Source organism: Terrapene carolina, unplaced genomic scaffold, assembly GCF_002925995.2.
Source record: "Terrapene carolina triunguis isolate 2854851 unplaced genomic scaffold, T_m_triunguis-2.0 Scaffold88, whole genome shotgun sequence".
NCBI classification, from domain to species: Eukaryota; Metazoa; Chordata; order Testudines; family Emydidae; genus Terrapene; species Terrapene triunguis.
This window is the reverse complement of record NW_020664439.1, coordinates 40,524,887-40,540,074: the sequence shown is the minus strand read 5'-3', so window position 1 is coordinate 40,540,074 and position 15,188 is coordinate 40,524,887. Positions and strand designations below refer to the sequence as shown.

Genomic DNA, 15,188 nt, shown 5'->3' with positions numbered 1-15,188 from the left:
GACTGGGGTGCAGCTCCTCTGCTAATGGCAATTGGCATAGCTTCATTGGTGGAGCTATGCCAATCTACCCCAGTTGAGGTTCTGGCTCAGGAAGACAAACTGGAGGGAGGAATTTGAATAGAACGAAACCTGTTGCATGTTTAACTAGTTTAACTGAAATCCTTAATTTCAGAATAGCTCTGATACTATAAAAACGATTGTACTGAACTTGCACACATCTAACCAGGCGACCATTTTTTCCATCCCTTAAGTAAATATTCAGCACAAATTGAAGCGTGTTTAAAATCAGATTCTTTATTACTTGGATATCCCACTATCTTATTTAGTAGCATCTGCTACAATGCTAAAGCAGTATTGCAGATAACTAGATGCAGAAGGTTGGACAAGAATGGCTATGGTTGAGTGTGACTGCCTAAAATGTGGTGTAGTTCTAATATGCCTTGTGTCTCTGTAGATGCATGCCATTCCTTTGAGATCTTCCTGGGTGATGACCTGTGCATATGCTCCTTCTGGCAACTATGTCGCTTGTGGTGGATTGGACAACATCTGTTCCATATATAATTTGAAAACCAGAGAGGGCAATGTGAGAGTGAGCAGAGAGTTACCAGGGCATACAGGTCAGCTGCATTTTACTACATTTATTTTTCTTTACTGTTAGTCAAAGTCAGACAGTCACAAGCCTGCACTGTTCACAGCATGCCCTAAAGTGAAAACAAATGTTAACAATTTGCAAAATGGAATATAGTCTAATCTTGGTTTTGATCAGATTTAGGAATCACTTTTTGTATGTCACTCATTTTGGCTTTATCAGTCTTAATGCTAAATTCTGTGTTCATTTAGTTCTGCCAGTGAGATACCACCAGTAGCTATCTGAGCAAATGGAGCAGTACGTACTTCGGTGAATTTGGCTTCTGTACTGCTATTTTTAAAATACAAGTAGCATCAAGTGATGGTTGTGTGACATACTGAGAAGGTTTTTTGGATAACTTTTACTGCGACAGTGGGGTATGAAATTGACATCTGCCATTATTCTGTTCCTAGGATACTTGTCCTGCTGTCGTTTTCTAGATGACAACCAAATTGTTACAAGTTCAGGGGACACCACCTGGTGAGTTTTGGAGGTGGGGGGGAGTTGGGGGGGTTTTTTTTTTTTGTTTCAGTGCTTCGATTGTTTTTAAGCTAAACTTGCAGAAACCCCATTATATTGCTGAAATACATCTGTTTTATCTGCAGTGCTCTTTGGGACATTGAAACTGGTCAACAGACCACCACCTTCACTGGGCATACCGGAGATGTGATGAGTTTATCCCTAAGTCCAGACATGAGGACTTTTGTTTCTGGTGCCTGTGATGCCTCCTCCAAGCTTTGGGATATTCGCGATGGAATGTGCAGGCAGTCTTTCACAGGGCATGTGTCTGATATTAACGCAGTTTGTGTAAGTGAGCATTTCTATTTACAAATGGAGAGCGAGGAGACAATAAGTGTAGCTGTAAGATTTCAATTTATAATCTAGTTTTCAAAACAGGGTGGAAAGTCGTCAAGTCTCTGATTTGGCCACTTACAATTAATGTAGTTTCTTAGAATCTGAGATCTTGATAAGACCAACCACCTGCAATCTAGTTCATGACTATTAATCATACATATCCTCTAGATATGGTTAAGTGATCTTGGAACAATTCAGACTGTCATCATTTAGTCTAAGTTGTCATAATGGTTTGCTGCTCTGTCCATCTTTACCTGCTTGACCTCCTTTTGCTTCATAATACTTTATCTTTGCTTGATTGGATATGTCCATTTACAGTAGGTGTGTGTACATCTTGTGCACCAGTGGTGGAGAATTTTCCCTAGCAGCATCAGTAGAGGCGGCCACTCCTGTGCTATGATGTCCCTCATGTTCTGAGCGGAGTATAAAGTGGCAGAGCTGCCCTGCCCTTCATTCAGTTCCTTATTGCGGTTGGTCAGAGCATGCGGTCAGCTTGTTCCTTCTACAAATAATCTTGTTCTTTCTGATCTCTTTCTTTGAGAAGGTAACCTCTTTTTTTAGATAAAGGAATGCAGTGGATCTAATTTACCTCTATTTCAGTAAGGCATTTGATACGGTTCCACATGGGGAATTATTAGTTAAATTGGAAAAGATGGGAATCAATATGAAAATTGAAAGGTGGATAAGGAACTGGTTAAAGGGGGGGAGACTGCAATGGGTTATACTGAAAGGTGAACTGTCAGGCTGGAGGGAGGTTATTAGTGGAGTTCCTCACGGATCGGTTTTGGGACGAATCTTATTTAATCTTTTTATTACTGACCTTGGCACAAAAAGTTGGAGTGTGCTAATAAAGTTTGCGGATGACGCAAAGCTGGGAGGTATTGCCAATACAGAGAAGGACCGGGATATCCTACAGGAAGATCTGAATGACCTTGTAAACTGGAGTAATAGTAATAGGATGAAATTTAATAGTGAAAAGTGCAAGGTCATGCATTTAGGGATTAATAACAAGAATTTTTGTTATAAGCTGGGGACTCATCAGTTGGAAGTAATGGAGGAGGAGAAGGACCTCCGAGTATTGGTTGATCACAGGATGACTATGAGCGGCCAATGTGATATGGCCGTGAAAAAAGCTAATGCAGTCTTGGGATGCATTAGGTGAGGTATTTCCAGTAGAGAAAAGGAGGTGTTAGTCCTGTTATACAAAGCACTGGTGAGACCTCATCTGGAATACTGTGTGCAGTTCTGGTCTCCCATGTTTAAGAAGGATGAATTCAAACTGGAACAGATACAGAGAAGGGCTACTAGGATGATCTGAGGAATGGAAAACCTGTCTTATGAAAGGAGACTCAAAGAGCTCGTCTTGTTTAGCCTAACGAGAAGAAGGCTGAGGGGAGATATGATTGCTCTCTATAACTATATCAGAAGGATAAATACCAGGGAGGGAGAGGAGTTATTTAAGCTTAGTACCAATGTGGACACAAGAACAAATGGATATATACTGGCCATCAGGAAGTTTAGACTTGAAATTAGAGGAAGGACTCTAACCATCAGAGGAGTGAAGTTCTGGAACAGCCTTCCAAGGGGAGCAGTTGGGGCAAAAGACATATCTGGCTTCAAGACTAAGCTTGATAAGTTTATGGAAAGGATGGTATAATGGGATAGCCTATTTTTGGCAATTAATTGATCTTTGACTATTAGCGGTAAATATGCCCAATGGCCTGTGATGGGATGTTAGATGGGGTGGGATTTGAGTTACTACAGAGAATTCTTTCCTGGGTGTCTGACTGGTGAGTCTTGCCTACATGCTCAGGGTTTAGCTGATCGCCCTATTTGGGGTCAGGAAGGAATTTTCCTCCAGGGCACATTGGCAGAGGCCCTGGGGGTTTTTCACCTTCCTCTGCAGCGTGGGGCATGGGTCACTTGCTGGAGGATTCTCTGCACCTTGAAGTCTTTAAACCATGATTTGAGGACTTCAGAGGCTCAGACGTAGGTTAGGGGTTTGTTGCGGGAGTGGGTGGGTGAGATTTGGCAGCCTGCGTTGTGCAGGAGGTCAGACTAGACGATCATAATGGTCCCTTCTGACCTTTAAAGTCTGACTCTAAATGAGCTGTTAGTGGTTCTCATTTTTGGATCTCTTGGACCCCTTTTACTTTTTCATTATATATCTATTGTTCAGACTCAGTGGACTTTGGGCTCTGCCTGATACTGGGTGGGGTGGGGGGAGAGAGAGAGAGAGAGAGAGAGAGAGAGCCTGTCCCCCAGCGTCAAGCCCTGCTCCAGGTGTCCAAGCCAGTGCCCGTGAGCGATCCTCACTCACTGTTTGAAGCGTTTGAATGAGGTCACATCAGGAACGTGTGTCTGATTTGCCTGGGCTTCAAGATAAGAACTAAGAAGCAAAGAGAAGAACATCTCGGGTGCATCCTCATGGAGGCTGCCCTTTGCCCAGCATCAGAACTACCTCTGTGGATAGAGGGAGTTCCTCAATCACTCCATCCACGAGTGTTACCCAGTCTTACCTGTGGACAGACAGGAGGAGATCCCCCTCACTGGGCAGTCCTCAAAGAGGTAACAGTGCTTGGAGTGCCCTCAGCCTCTGAAGCTGAAGAGGAGGACAACTTCATGTCAAAGTACTCGGTATGGGATTCCTCAGCCTCGGAGGCTAGCCACTTTGGTATCAAAGGTAGAGTACGTCCTTTGGCCCCTTGCTTCCCACTATCTCATTTTAGTGGTTCTCTCAGAGCAGAACTGTTGACTTCAGTTCGTGTGCCAGGACTGGTGAGGGCGGCTGCTTCCTCAGCACAAACAATGGAGCTACCGCCCTTGCTCACAGTAGGGCAAAGGCCCATTTCATACCAGCCACCCCGGAGGCCTACACAGCTTCATAGGATCTGCTGAGCCTCTCTGTACCACCCTCACTGATCATTTAGACCGACAGCACCTTGCTGGGGCTGTTGCACATGTTGGCTTCCACATTGGGGGTCTGTTACGGCGCCAGCAACTTCAGGTTCAGTGCTGCTTCCATTAACCCCAATGCCAGCTCCAAGACCAATGGTAACTGCTCTGCCTCAGCGCATCGTCCTGATAGCCAGGAAGCCCCAGGATGGCTGCTGGTGCTGAAGGCTTGTTGTAGATCACTTTCCCCATCTCTGACTGGTACCGCTCTACCCTGGCCTTTGGAGTACTCCTACTTCTCCTCAGTCTGAAGTGGTTTCTGATGTCTCCCACTTCAGGAAAACTAGGGATTGTTCCCACTCTCATAGGAGTCATCCTGCCAAGAGTAGATCAAAGGAATGGGAGGGCCTGATCTAGGCATAAGTGGCCTCCAATACCATACCAGCTCTATCATTGGCCCTACTGGGTACAGTGGGGGATGCCTACGGCATCTAGATCTTTGTCTCCACTGCAGTACAAAAATTAATCCCAGAGAAGGGAAGTGTCCCTGCCTATTACTGAGATGCCATCAGAAGTCAGGCAACCACTACTATGGAAACATATCCCTGAGGGGAGCATCACACCTACCAGGGATTCAGAATGCCTTAGTAAACTGACCAAGCAGGTCATTCAGCAGGGCCCCCTCCGAGCAGGACGTCGCCACTTACCTCAGTGGCTCCCTGGAGGTTGAGTTCGGGAGAGAGGGGGGAGACCTGTCCTCTCTCTGGTCCCGCGCCCGCAACGCCTCTAGACGCCTGGGAAAGAGGATCGGCTGCCACTGGAAGTGGTGCAAGGAGTGCTGGGAATACTGGTGCTACGAATAAAGACCCCGGACCACACCATCATCACCCCGACCGCCAGAGCTATGCTGGAAAGGACCCTGAAAGACGCCATCCGCTGCCACTATGCCGAGAACCTCAAGCAGAAGCCGGACCAGGGAAAGGTGTTCGAGGTGTCCAGCAAGTGGGACGCCAGCAACCACTTCCTCCCCGGGGGCAGCTTCACCAGGTTCGCCAACTGGCGGTTCGACCACAGGACCCGACTCAACTGCGTTCCCCTCAACGGAGCCATCTGCCACGGCAACCGGGACAAGCGCTGCAGGAAGTGCGGCTACGCAAACGAGACCCTGCCCCACTTCCTGTGTGGATGCAAACAGCACTCCGGAGCCTGGTGGCACCGCCACAATGCCATCCAGAACCGGCTGGTGAAAGCCATCCCGCCATCCCTGGGGAAGATCACCCTCGACTCCGCCATCCCTGGGACAGACAGCAGACTGCGACCCAACATCGTCGTGACGGACGCAGAAAAGAAGGTCCTCATGGTAGATGTCACGGTGCCATTTGAAAACCGGTCACCGGCCTTCCACGAGGCCCGAGCACGGAAGGCGTCGAAGTACACCCCGCTGGCCGAGACTCTGAGAGCCCAGGGCTACGAGGTGCAGATACACGCCCTGATCGTGGGAGCCCTGGACTCGTGGGACCCCCACAACAAGCCGGTACTGAGAGCGTGCGGAGTCGGTCGACGCTACGCCCGGCTCATGAGACAGCTCATGGTGTCCGACACCATCAGGTGGTCAAGAGACATTTATATGGAACACATCACAGGACACTGTCAATACCACATTGAGTAATTGAGACCGCCGACCAGGGAAATAGCCCACTTCCTTCCCTAACGAGCCAAGGGACGCACCCCACCCATGTACTCATTCGCTGCACCGATACTGACTTGGACTCCTTATAAATCCCATGGGTGGCGTACCCGAGCCCACCTATCCACTGACACTTTAAAAAAACTCTTGCACCCCAATCTGGGTCTATGCCGGTTATGTGATATGTATGTATCACTTCATCCTTGCAACAGTTACCTGTAATCCCTCATAACCCAAGCCTGACCCCAGATGTACAGTACCTTACCTCTTAACTTGTGTATATTTAATTTTAAACATTAACTTGAATAAAAATTTTAAATCTGTTCTTATCTGGACAATGACTGATGGTGGTTCGACACCCGCCTGGGTAGTTTATCCCCCTGGTTATTGTCTTTGGGGAGCTAGTATCTGGGCGCTTCCCACAGCATATTTTAGTGACAGCCATATAACACAATTCTCATAACTTCATATGCATTAATGATACATATATTTAGATGGAACAATGGGTTTCAGCAGATCATAACCTTTCCCATGATACCTTATAAGGCATGCTTTGTATGCAATATCACAACTATATACAAATGATGAATATGGGGGTTATAGGGCGCTCCTCTGGAGTGTAGTGTGTCACAAAACCTTAAAAAAAAAAGGGGGGGGGGGGAGGAGACAAAGTACAGGTTAGGCTACACCTTAAATTTTTCATCATGGTAGTATTTGATTTCCACCTTGACTAATCTATATATTGGTCGTCTTTCCAAAGCCATGTGCTCATAATGATGAACAACAGGTCCACGCTTTGGATGTTTGCTGGTCACTGTTTTTTTATCTAGATAGAGCAAAGCACTTTTGGGTCTATTTTCAACTATTCATCTCCTATGCAGAACGAATGAGTGTCCTGTAACGGTGTAGTGACTATCCAAGTGGATCACCAGCTGTGTTTTCATGTGCTACAAGATCAAGGGCCTAACGCCTTCTCAGAAGTGCTCTCTGCATTCAGCCAGAGCGCACTCAGCTTCTGCAGTATTTCTGGGAAGCATCGATATTGTGAACATCTGCAGAGAGGCAACGTGGTCTTCAGTCCACATCTTTGCTAGATATTATGTGATTACTACCACGTCAAGAGAAGACACAAATGTGGGGAAAGCAGTTCGGCAGTCCCTCTTCTGATGAGAATCCTAGTCCCAGCTCTGTTGGAAACTACATGGGAGTCTCCTAGTGTAATGGGCATGTGCAATCGCTTGAAAAAATGGTTACTCCTTGCAGCTGCTCTTTTGAGATGTCTTGCATATGTTCTTTACGTGACCCGCCCTCCTTCCCCAGTGCATTGGAGTCTCTCATCTGAGGGCTTGTCTGCACTTGAAATGCTACAGTGGCACAGCTGCAGATGAACTTCAAGTATAGATACTACCTATGCCAGTGGGAGGGGTTCTCCCATCAGCATAGGTAATCCACCTCCATGAGAGGCAATAGCTAGGCTTCCCTCAACCAGCACTGTCTACACTGGGGGTTAGGTTGGCTTAACTACATTGCTCAGGGGTTGGGATTTTTCACATCACTGAGCGACATAGCTAGGTTGACCTCACTCTTTGGTGTACACGAGACGGAAGAAGATACAGTGTGAAGGTACTGAAGGTAGGCTGGGGTGGCTCCACCCTGGTAAACCCTCTGCTCAGGGCACACGGCATGCGAGGGTGCAGGTGTGGCCACCCCTGTGGGTATCTCTAGGGAAAACTCTGGCACTGATGCATGAGATGTGTACACACCTAGTGTAATGGACATATGCAACATATATCAAAACAACAGTTACAAGAAGGTAACTGGTTTTTTTTTTTTAGGAGTAAAGAATAAAACTTCAAGATGGAGTCAGTTCTCTTACTTTTATGTTAACCAGTGTGTATTTGGATTTCCTGTAGAAAAGGGCATCTTTAAACTCTGGAAACCAACGGTGAAACTAGTGCTTAAAAATGCAGAATATGTTTACCCTTGGAATAGCTTTGTAATATTTCTAAACTGGAGTGTATTTCCTCTGTTTGTCACAGCCACATTTTATGTCCTGATCCACAGGACACAAATTCTGTTTAATGGGTGATGAAATGGGTTGGGGAGAGGGATAGCTCAGTGGTTTGAGCATTGGCCTGCTAAACCCAGGGTTGTGAGTTCAGTCCTTGAGGGGGCCACTTAGGGATCTGGGGCAAAAATCAGTACTTGGTCCTGCTAGTGAAGGCAGGGGGCTGGACTCGATGACCTTTCACGGTCCCTTCCAGTTCTAGGAGATAGGATATCTCCACTAATTTGGAAAAAAAAATAAATCTAAACCTACATTGTATCTTTTTTATAAACACTGCAAATTCTTACGTCTCTGGAATACCAGCAGCATGATCTGTGGAGAAATGCAGCCCATACGCTTGGGTCTAATCCTGAAATGTGCTTGGTACCTTTCACTGACATTTAAATCAATGAGGTACTTAATACGGATTATTTAGTAGGTGTGAATTTTGGAGGCTGAAGTGCTAGCTTGCAGTCCTCTGTTGTGATCCAAGCAACCTGACTGACCAGCTCAAGGTGGAACATTGTGTACAGGCCAGTCTCCATGGCTCATGCCAAAGGAAAAAATGGCTATGCTCCACTCCATGAGATGTGTGGAAATTAGTTGCATCCCTCTGTCTTTTGAAATTTGCCAATGAAGTCATTGGCTGGGCAAAGTTTGAATGCACCTGCCTTTGGTCAGTACTATGCTACAAGTGTTAAACACAATTGTGTGTGCACAACAGTTGCATTTTATTGACAATCCATTTTGATGTCTTTTTGTTTTCTTTTTGCTCATGAAATTGTGCTGTATCTGAATATCTCAGTAAAGACAATCTCTACATGCAGTTTTTGAAACCGGGCATGAGCAACACTTTTCTCTGGTGTCAAACTCCTGTCTCATTTTCATTTTCAGTTCTTCCCCAATGGACATGCATTTGCGACTGGTTCTGATGACGCCACTTGTCGACTCTTTGACCTGCGTGCAGATCAGGAGTTAATGATGTACTCCCATGACAATATCATCTGTGGAATCACTTCTGTAGCATTCTCAAAAAGTGGTCGTCTCTTGCTAGCCGGCTATGATGACTTCAACTGCAATGTGTGGGATACTCTGAAGGGGGAAAGAGCAGGTTGGTAAATGGTATCTGCAGTGAGTTGCAGTTCTTTTTCTTTAGCAGGATCTCAACATGGAACACATTCCACTTTCTGTAACTTTTAAACATAAAACTAGTTCACTGGTAGTGATGATACCTGCGGCTGCTGTTGAATTGTGAAATCTTCTCTGCTTCCTTTACTCAACGTAAAGGTTTACTTTTGGATTTGTATCCCTATTTTCTTGCATTTTACTTTTTCATAATTTCAGATCTGGTAATAGTGATGTTTAGAAAAGAGAGGTGAGGTTTTCTGTTGTGTACAGTAAGTGGTTTCGTGTCTGGTTTTGGTTATAGACATTGTCAGCACCTCCGATTTATTTATTTACTTTATTATATAATATACTGGGAAAATCCAAATGCAAAATAGTTAAAATATTTGGTTCAAGGGTTCAGGACTTCCCAAGATAGGAGCTAACTCATAATGTTGAGGCGCTAATATTGCTTTTAAGATAAAACATAGAGGAGGATACTTCTTCTGTCACTTAACCACTCTTAAAAACAAACAAAAACCTCCTCCAGGATGTCTTGAGGTGAATTTAACCTGAAAAGTAATGTACAAAACTTGAAAAGCTTCAGCTGTTAACCTCCTCCATCTTCTCTTCCAGGTGTCCTTGCTGGCCATGACAACCGTGTCAGCTGTTTAGGTGTTACTGATGATGGCATGGCTGTAGCTACAGGGTCTTGGGACAGTTTTCTCAGAATCTGGAATTAACTGGGAGACAAACATGTACATTCTCCATTGAGATCTGGAGAGATCAATGCTGCAGCCTATAGCTGTGAAATAACATTTCTACCTTGTATTTGCAGGTGAAGTTTTTCTATTCACTGATTATTACACAAAAAGGCTTTCTGTAAACTAGAAAAAAATCAAGTGAAGAAATAGGGGTGGGGGTGGAGAAATCACTGACTTTTAAAAAGGGGCCAGGCCAGCACACATAATCATGGTGACTGAGAAACTAAGAGCCAGTCTTTTTTGTTTTTGGTGGTTTGGTTAGATTGTCCTCGAGGGATTTCTGCTTGTGCTCAAAGTCTGCTAATTCTGTACTTTTTTTGTACATAACAGAATATACACATTATAGCAGCCAATCATGTAACATTTGTCTGTATGTAAAGAAATATGTTTGCATTTTTTAAGGAACTACATTTATAGCTTTGCATTTAACCTGAGATGTCACTTCTGAGTTCTGTAGTGGATGAACTAGATTGCTGTTTTAAACGCTTTTGTGAATTTACTGTAGATAAAGTGGAGCCAATGGTATGTATGTGTTTTTATAATGGAAGGCATTTGAATTACTACTTTTTTTTTTTTTTTTTTTTTTAAAAAGGCCCTGATGACCGTGGTAATACCTAGCGCCTTACTTATTCACTTCTAGACCTATTTGTCTATTTAAGCATGGGGATTACTCCTTCCAGCCAGTGGTTCCTGGTTCATCCATCAGCAGCCATGGCCTCCAAGCACCAAGAGAATGTTAATGCCATTAGGTACATATATATGTAATATAACAAAATAAGGTTTTAACACGCTGGCATCAGAAGAACAGAGTACTTAAGTCAAGTAACACATTACTGTCACTAAGTGGGTGAGTGCTTTTTCCTTTTGACAGTGGAGTTGTAAATGAGAGGATTCTGATCCACTGCAAACTCCAGCTGCCATGCACTAGCAAGGTGATATTCTAGCATGGAGTTGACTGAATAGATTGTGTACACTTTTACAATTTCTTCAAAGTTGCTGTTCAACTACTACAGCAAATGAAGAGATTTAAGAGGGTTTCTCTATGAAGGCTTCCTACGGATGGCTTAGGAAGTACAGTGAATCCCTTACTAGAACTGCAAAGTTAGAGGTTCACCCTAATATTTCACAACAGAACATGCTTGTCTTGTGTAATGGTTGAAGTGACCATGTTATCTACAATGAACAATAACCTTTTTGATAATCTTTCTGATCCCTCTAAAACTTTACACTCTAAATTTAAAATCCTGCTAGTTCATTTACAACCGAAGTGGTCTGTGCTTTGGTATCTAATAAGATGCCAATCTGCAAACTGACAGTAAATAGTCATTTCCTTTTATATGCCTGATCTTGATATGATTCACTTATAAAATGGAAGGCACTGAGAGCACTTGAGCTAGTAAGCATTTTCTTATTGTGTAGGTATATGACAAATCATGTGACTCAAACCCATTTGAAACTACCCATGAAGATCACTTATCTCTGGTGCTGGCAGCGTGTCCATGTTTGTGATGGATGTCCCTGGGGGAATCTGAGTTGGGCATGAAAGTACCTGATACTTTCAGGAAAGGGCCATTCTCTGTTGGCTTCTCGTAAGTGATTTATTTTAAATGTGTGTATTTAAACAAATTACCATAAAGCTGAAAGTTAATGTTAATCTGCTGCCCCCACCTGAAGGTGCGATGTATCCAAATGTCCTTGGGTCAGTTTGTGAACATAAGTGCCCAGCAGTCTGTAATATGAAAAGAGATTGTTGCTGAGACCACTGTTTGTGAAGTTTCTACCACTTGTCATTCTAATTTCAGTACTTCCGGACTGTGCCTGTAAATATGCCATGTTTACAACGGTGGAGGTGCCAATAAATGTGCCAACTGTAGTCAATCCAGTATCCGTTAAAAAGCACATCCCGTGCTGGAGCAGTATACACTTACTAAAGGCAGATTATGGTGTAGGACCAAAATCATGTTCTGCTGTAGATCACAGAAACTCATCTGCATTTTCTTTTCAGCAAGATTATTTTGTGTTCTGCTCTGTTTGCATTAACAGAATTATTTATGGACTATTTGTATCTTTTTCCAAGAGGGCAGCTCTTTGAGGTCAGGCAGAACACTTGATATTTTTTAATGGTGCCTTTGATTTTTAAACTTGCAGCTGCTTCTGGTTTGAGTGAATCATTCTGAAAATTTGCTAGTAAACTCTTAGAGGAAAAATTTAAATTACTAAATAGTTTCTCATTAAAGGTGCATCTTGAAGTGACTTCCTAGTTGCCAGTGTTGTAAAGTGACTTCCCATACTTGCAATTAAATATCATAAGCTATTTCCCTTTATACTGCAGTATAGATGTTTGCTGTCTAACTCGTAAGTAAATCAGGTTTCTAAAAGGGTAACGGGATGTCAACACCTGAGGAAATATTTAACTCCTGGGGCGAATGTACACCAAAATAGTGGTTACTGTTGGAGTCCTGGTATAAGTCTGTTTGGATTGTTTGCCTTTTTTAAAGCATTTATAGTAGTGGGACATTTATTACATGATTACATCTTAAACTGAGGTCCTATAATGGGCCTATATGAGCAATTTCAGTTTTTTTAAGCATTGCTTATGGGTGAATTTTCAAGATGGTACACTCATTAAGATAGAGGTTAATTGCAGCTTAATTTTAAACCAAGCACCAAATCCCATCTTCTGCTATAAGCCACCATTTGCAGGTTTTACTTGAAAGCTTTCATCCAGACTCCTGCATCTCAAAGAAAATGTCTCCATGGATATTTTTAGACTAAAAGATGTATACCTGTAGCTTAATATAAGCTCAGATATGCAGGTTAGTGTAGATTCTAACCGTTCACATGATGGTGAACCAGTTTAATACAGGTAGTGGATTTTATAGCCCAATGGGGTACACATTAAACTATTGTGAAAAGTTTACCACTGCCAAACTGTAGAGCTATCTTAATTTCAAATACGTTATGTGGTTACAAAAATATTTACTAGATTTTGGAATTAGTAATACTTAGTACTAAAAACAGTTATGACCATCGTGCCAAAAATCTGTAATTGATAGGAAAGTAACCTTTTTCCAGGCTTCGTTCTAATATTAAATCCGTGTTTAAATGTACTTTAAAAGAACGGGCGTAGCAAAAATGTAATTGGTTGAAGCTGTAACTTGGAAACTGGAAATATGTGCCTCATATGAAATTACAGATTAATTCAGGTACAGCTGCTGTCCACTTTTTTTTTTAAGGCTGATTAGCTTTATGGTGAAGGATACTGATCAAGCAAACTTCCAGTTTGAACTTGCTCCCATGTATATTCAGCCTTTATCACTTTATTAGTAAAAATACTGGGTGAGATTCTAGAAACCACAAAAAGCTTTGACATGGCATTGTGCTAATGTACATTCACTTAGTATGGGTAATGTGTGTACCTCCTTTCAACCATCTCTAGACTTTTTTCCTCCTAAATGTCATTACCATCTGCCTTGCTGAATGTCACATAAGTATCTGACCGAACTGCTGGTTCAGTAGAAAAACTCATTCAAACTGCTTTCTTCTGAGGAGAGAGGTTGACCCTGATTTGGCAGTGCTGAATTGACATACCAGCTAGTCCTTATGTGCATACTATAATGCATGGATTGGAAATAGACAACTCTTTAATTCAGTTAATGTAACCACTTGTCCCCTCACGAAGTTCACATTACTTTAGGGTGAAATGATGATATTGTAAAAACATTCCAAGAGTGCTTAGTCTTTCCTCTTTGAGGACACTGTCACCTCCACTAGATTTAGTGCTGTGCTTTAAAATGTTGGTGAGAATAGGTATTGGCTAATTCAAATAGTTGGTATGAAATGGTTGTGTAGCAGAATGACAGATTTTGAGATAGCATTTCCTGTAAAAGTAATTAAGCATGGGTTGATGGTGCACTTTGTATACAGTAATCTGGCATGCATGCTGGTAAAACTACTTCCTACACTTCAGAGGCACCACAAGCCTTTTTATCCAATTGCTGGTTGTGTAAAATACATGCAGAATGTTAATGCAGTGTTGTTATGGTAAATGTGTGAACAGTGTTAATAATTGATTATAACTGATAACAGATTAAATGTGCCTGACATTCTTATACCACACAGTATGTTTAGGTTTTGACTAATATGGACTTCAGTGGAATAGTCTTAGATATTTCAAGGCTTTGTTTTACTTACACAATGGTGCTCTATTTGTTTCTCCTTTTTAAAAAAAAAAAGCATCTGAACACTTGTACTACATATTACATCCAAAGGAGTCCAAAACTAATTTTTTTTTTAAACATGCTTGACTCTTAGTTTGGCACTTAGCTCTGATGGCCCAGCATTTCTCATCTAATGGTTTTAATTTTACTTTCACTTGTTGCTGACTACTTTGATGGAAAACTTCAGTAATGTTACCAATTATGAAGTGATTCTGCACTGCCTTTGGATTGTGTATGTATTCAGAAACAGTCTTAAAGCTTTTATTTAAGCTAATTCAAAACAAGGACTTGTGCCACTTGTTCTATAACAGGGCTGTTATATAGACTTCCCTGTTTAAAAAAAAATCACTTGCTATGAACTCTGTTTATAGCTTCTCCCCCTTCCCCCCCAATGGATCTTTTCTTTGTATTTGTACAGTGGCTCAGTGAAAGATGTTGCCATGAATTGATATTGTAACCAATAAACAAGTGCTTTTAACCAGACTTGCTGTGGTGTGTGTATTTATTTTACAACCTTCCTTCTACCATGGCAGTCTTCTAAAGATGAATGCAACAGATACAACTCTGCAACAGCCCCTCCCTACAGATATTACTAATAACTTCCAGCATACATTTAAAAGTTACTTAAGATATAGCACGGGGTAGGCAACCTATGGCACGCGAGCTGATTTTCAGTGACACTCACACTGCCCGGGTCCTGGTCACCAGTCCAGGGAGCTCTGCATTTTAATTTAATTTTAAATGAAGCTTCTTAAACACTTTAAAAACCTTATTTACTTTACATACAACAATAGTTTAGTTATATATTAGAGTTATAGAAAGAGACCTTATACATTTTAACGTTTTTAGGACTGGCACACGAAGCCTAAAATTAGAGTGAATAAATGAAGACTTGGCACATCACTTCTGAAAGGTTGCCGACCCCTGATATAGCATAAATACACTTGTAACGTTTATGGCTTTGAATGATGACTAAGACAGATTTTGA

General features: G+C 42.4%; 1 protein-coding gene across 4 annotated transcripts in view; it reads left to right on the top strand.

The window, feature by feature from the left end:
- Positions 1-10,563, top strand: part of GNB4 (G protein subunit beta 4) — a 118,536-nt gene extending 107,973 nt beyond the window's left edge. For all 4 annotated transcript variants that reach the window (XM_026650058.1, XM_026650057.1, XM_026650060.2 and 1 more), the window contains 5 exons: positions 455-617; positions 1,042-1,108; positions 1,234-1,435; positions 9,007-9,223; positions 9,853-10,563. In XM_026650058.1, the coding sequence (XP_026505843.1) occupies positions 455-617; positions 1,042-1,108; positions 1,234-1,435; positions 9,007-9,223; positions 9,853-9,959 (756 nt within the window). In that variant the 3' untranslated portion in view covers positions 9,960-10,563. The remainder of the gene's footprint in view (positions 1-454; positions 618-1,041; positions 1,109-1,233; positions 1,436-9,006; positions 9,224-9,852) is intronic.
- Positions 10,564-15,188: the final 4,625 nt, after the last annotated feature.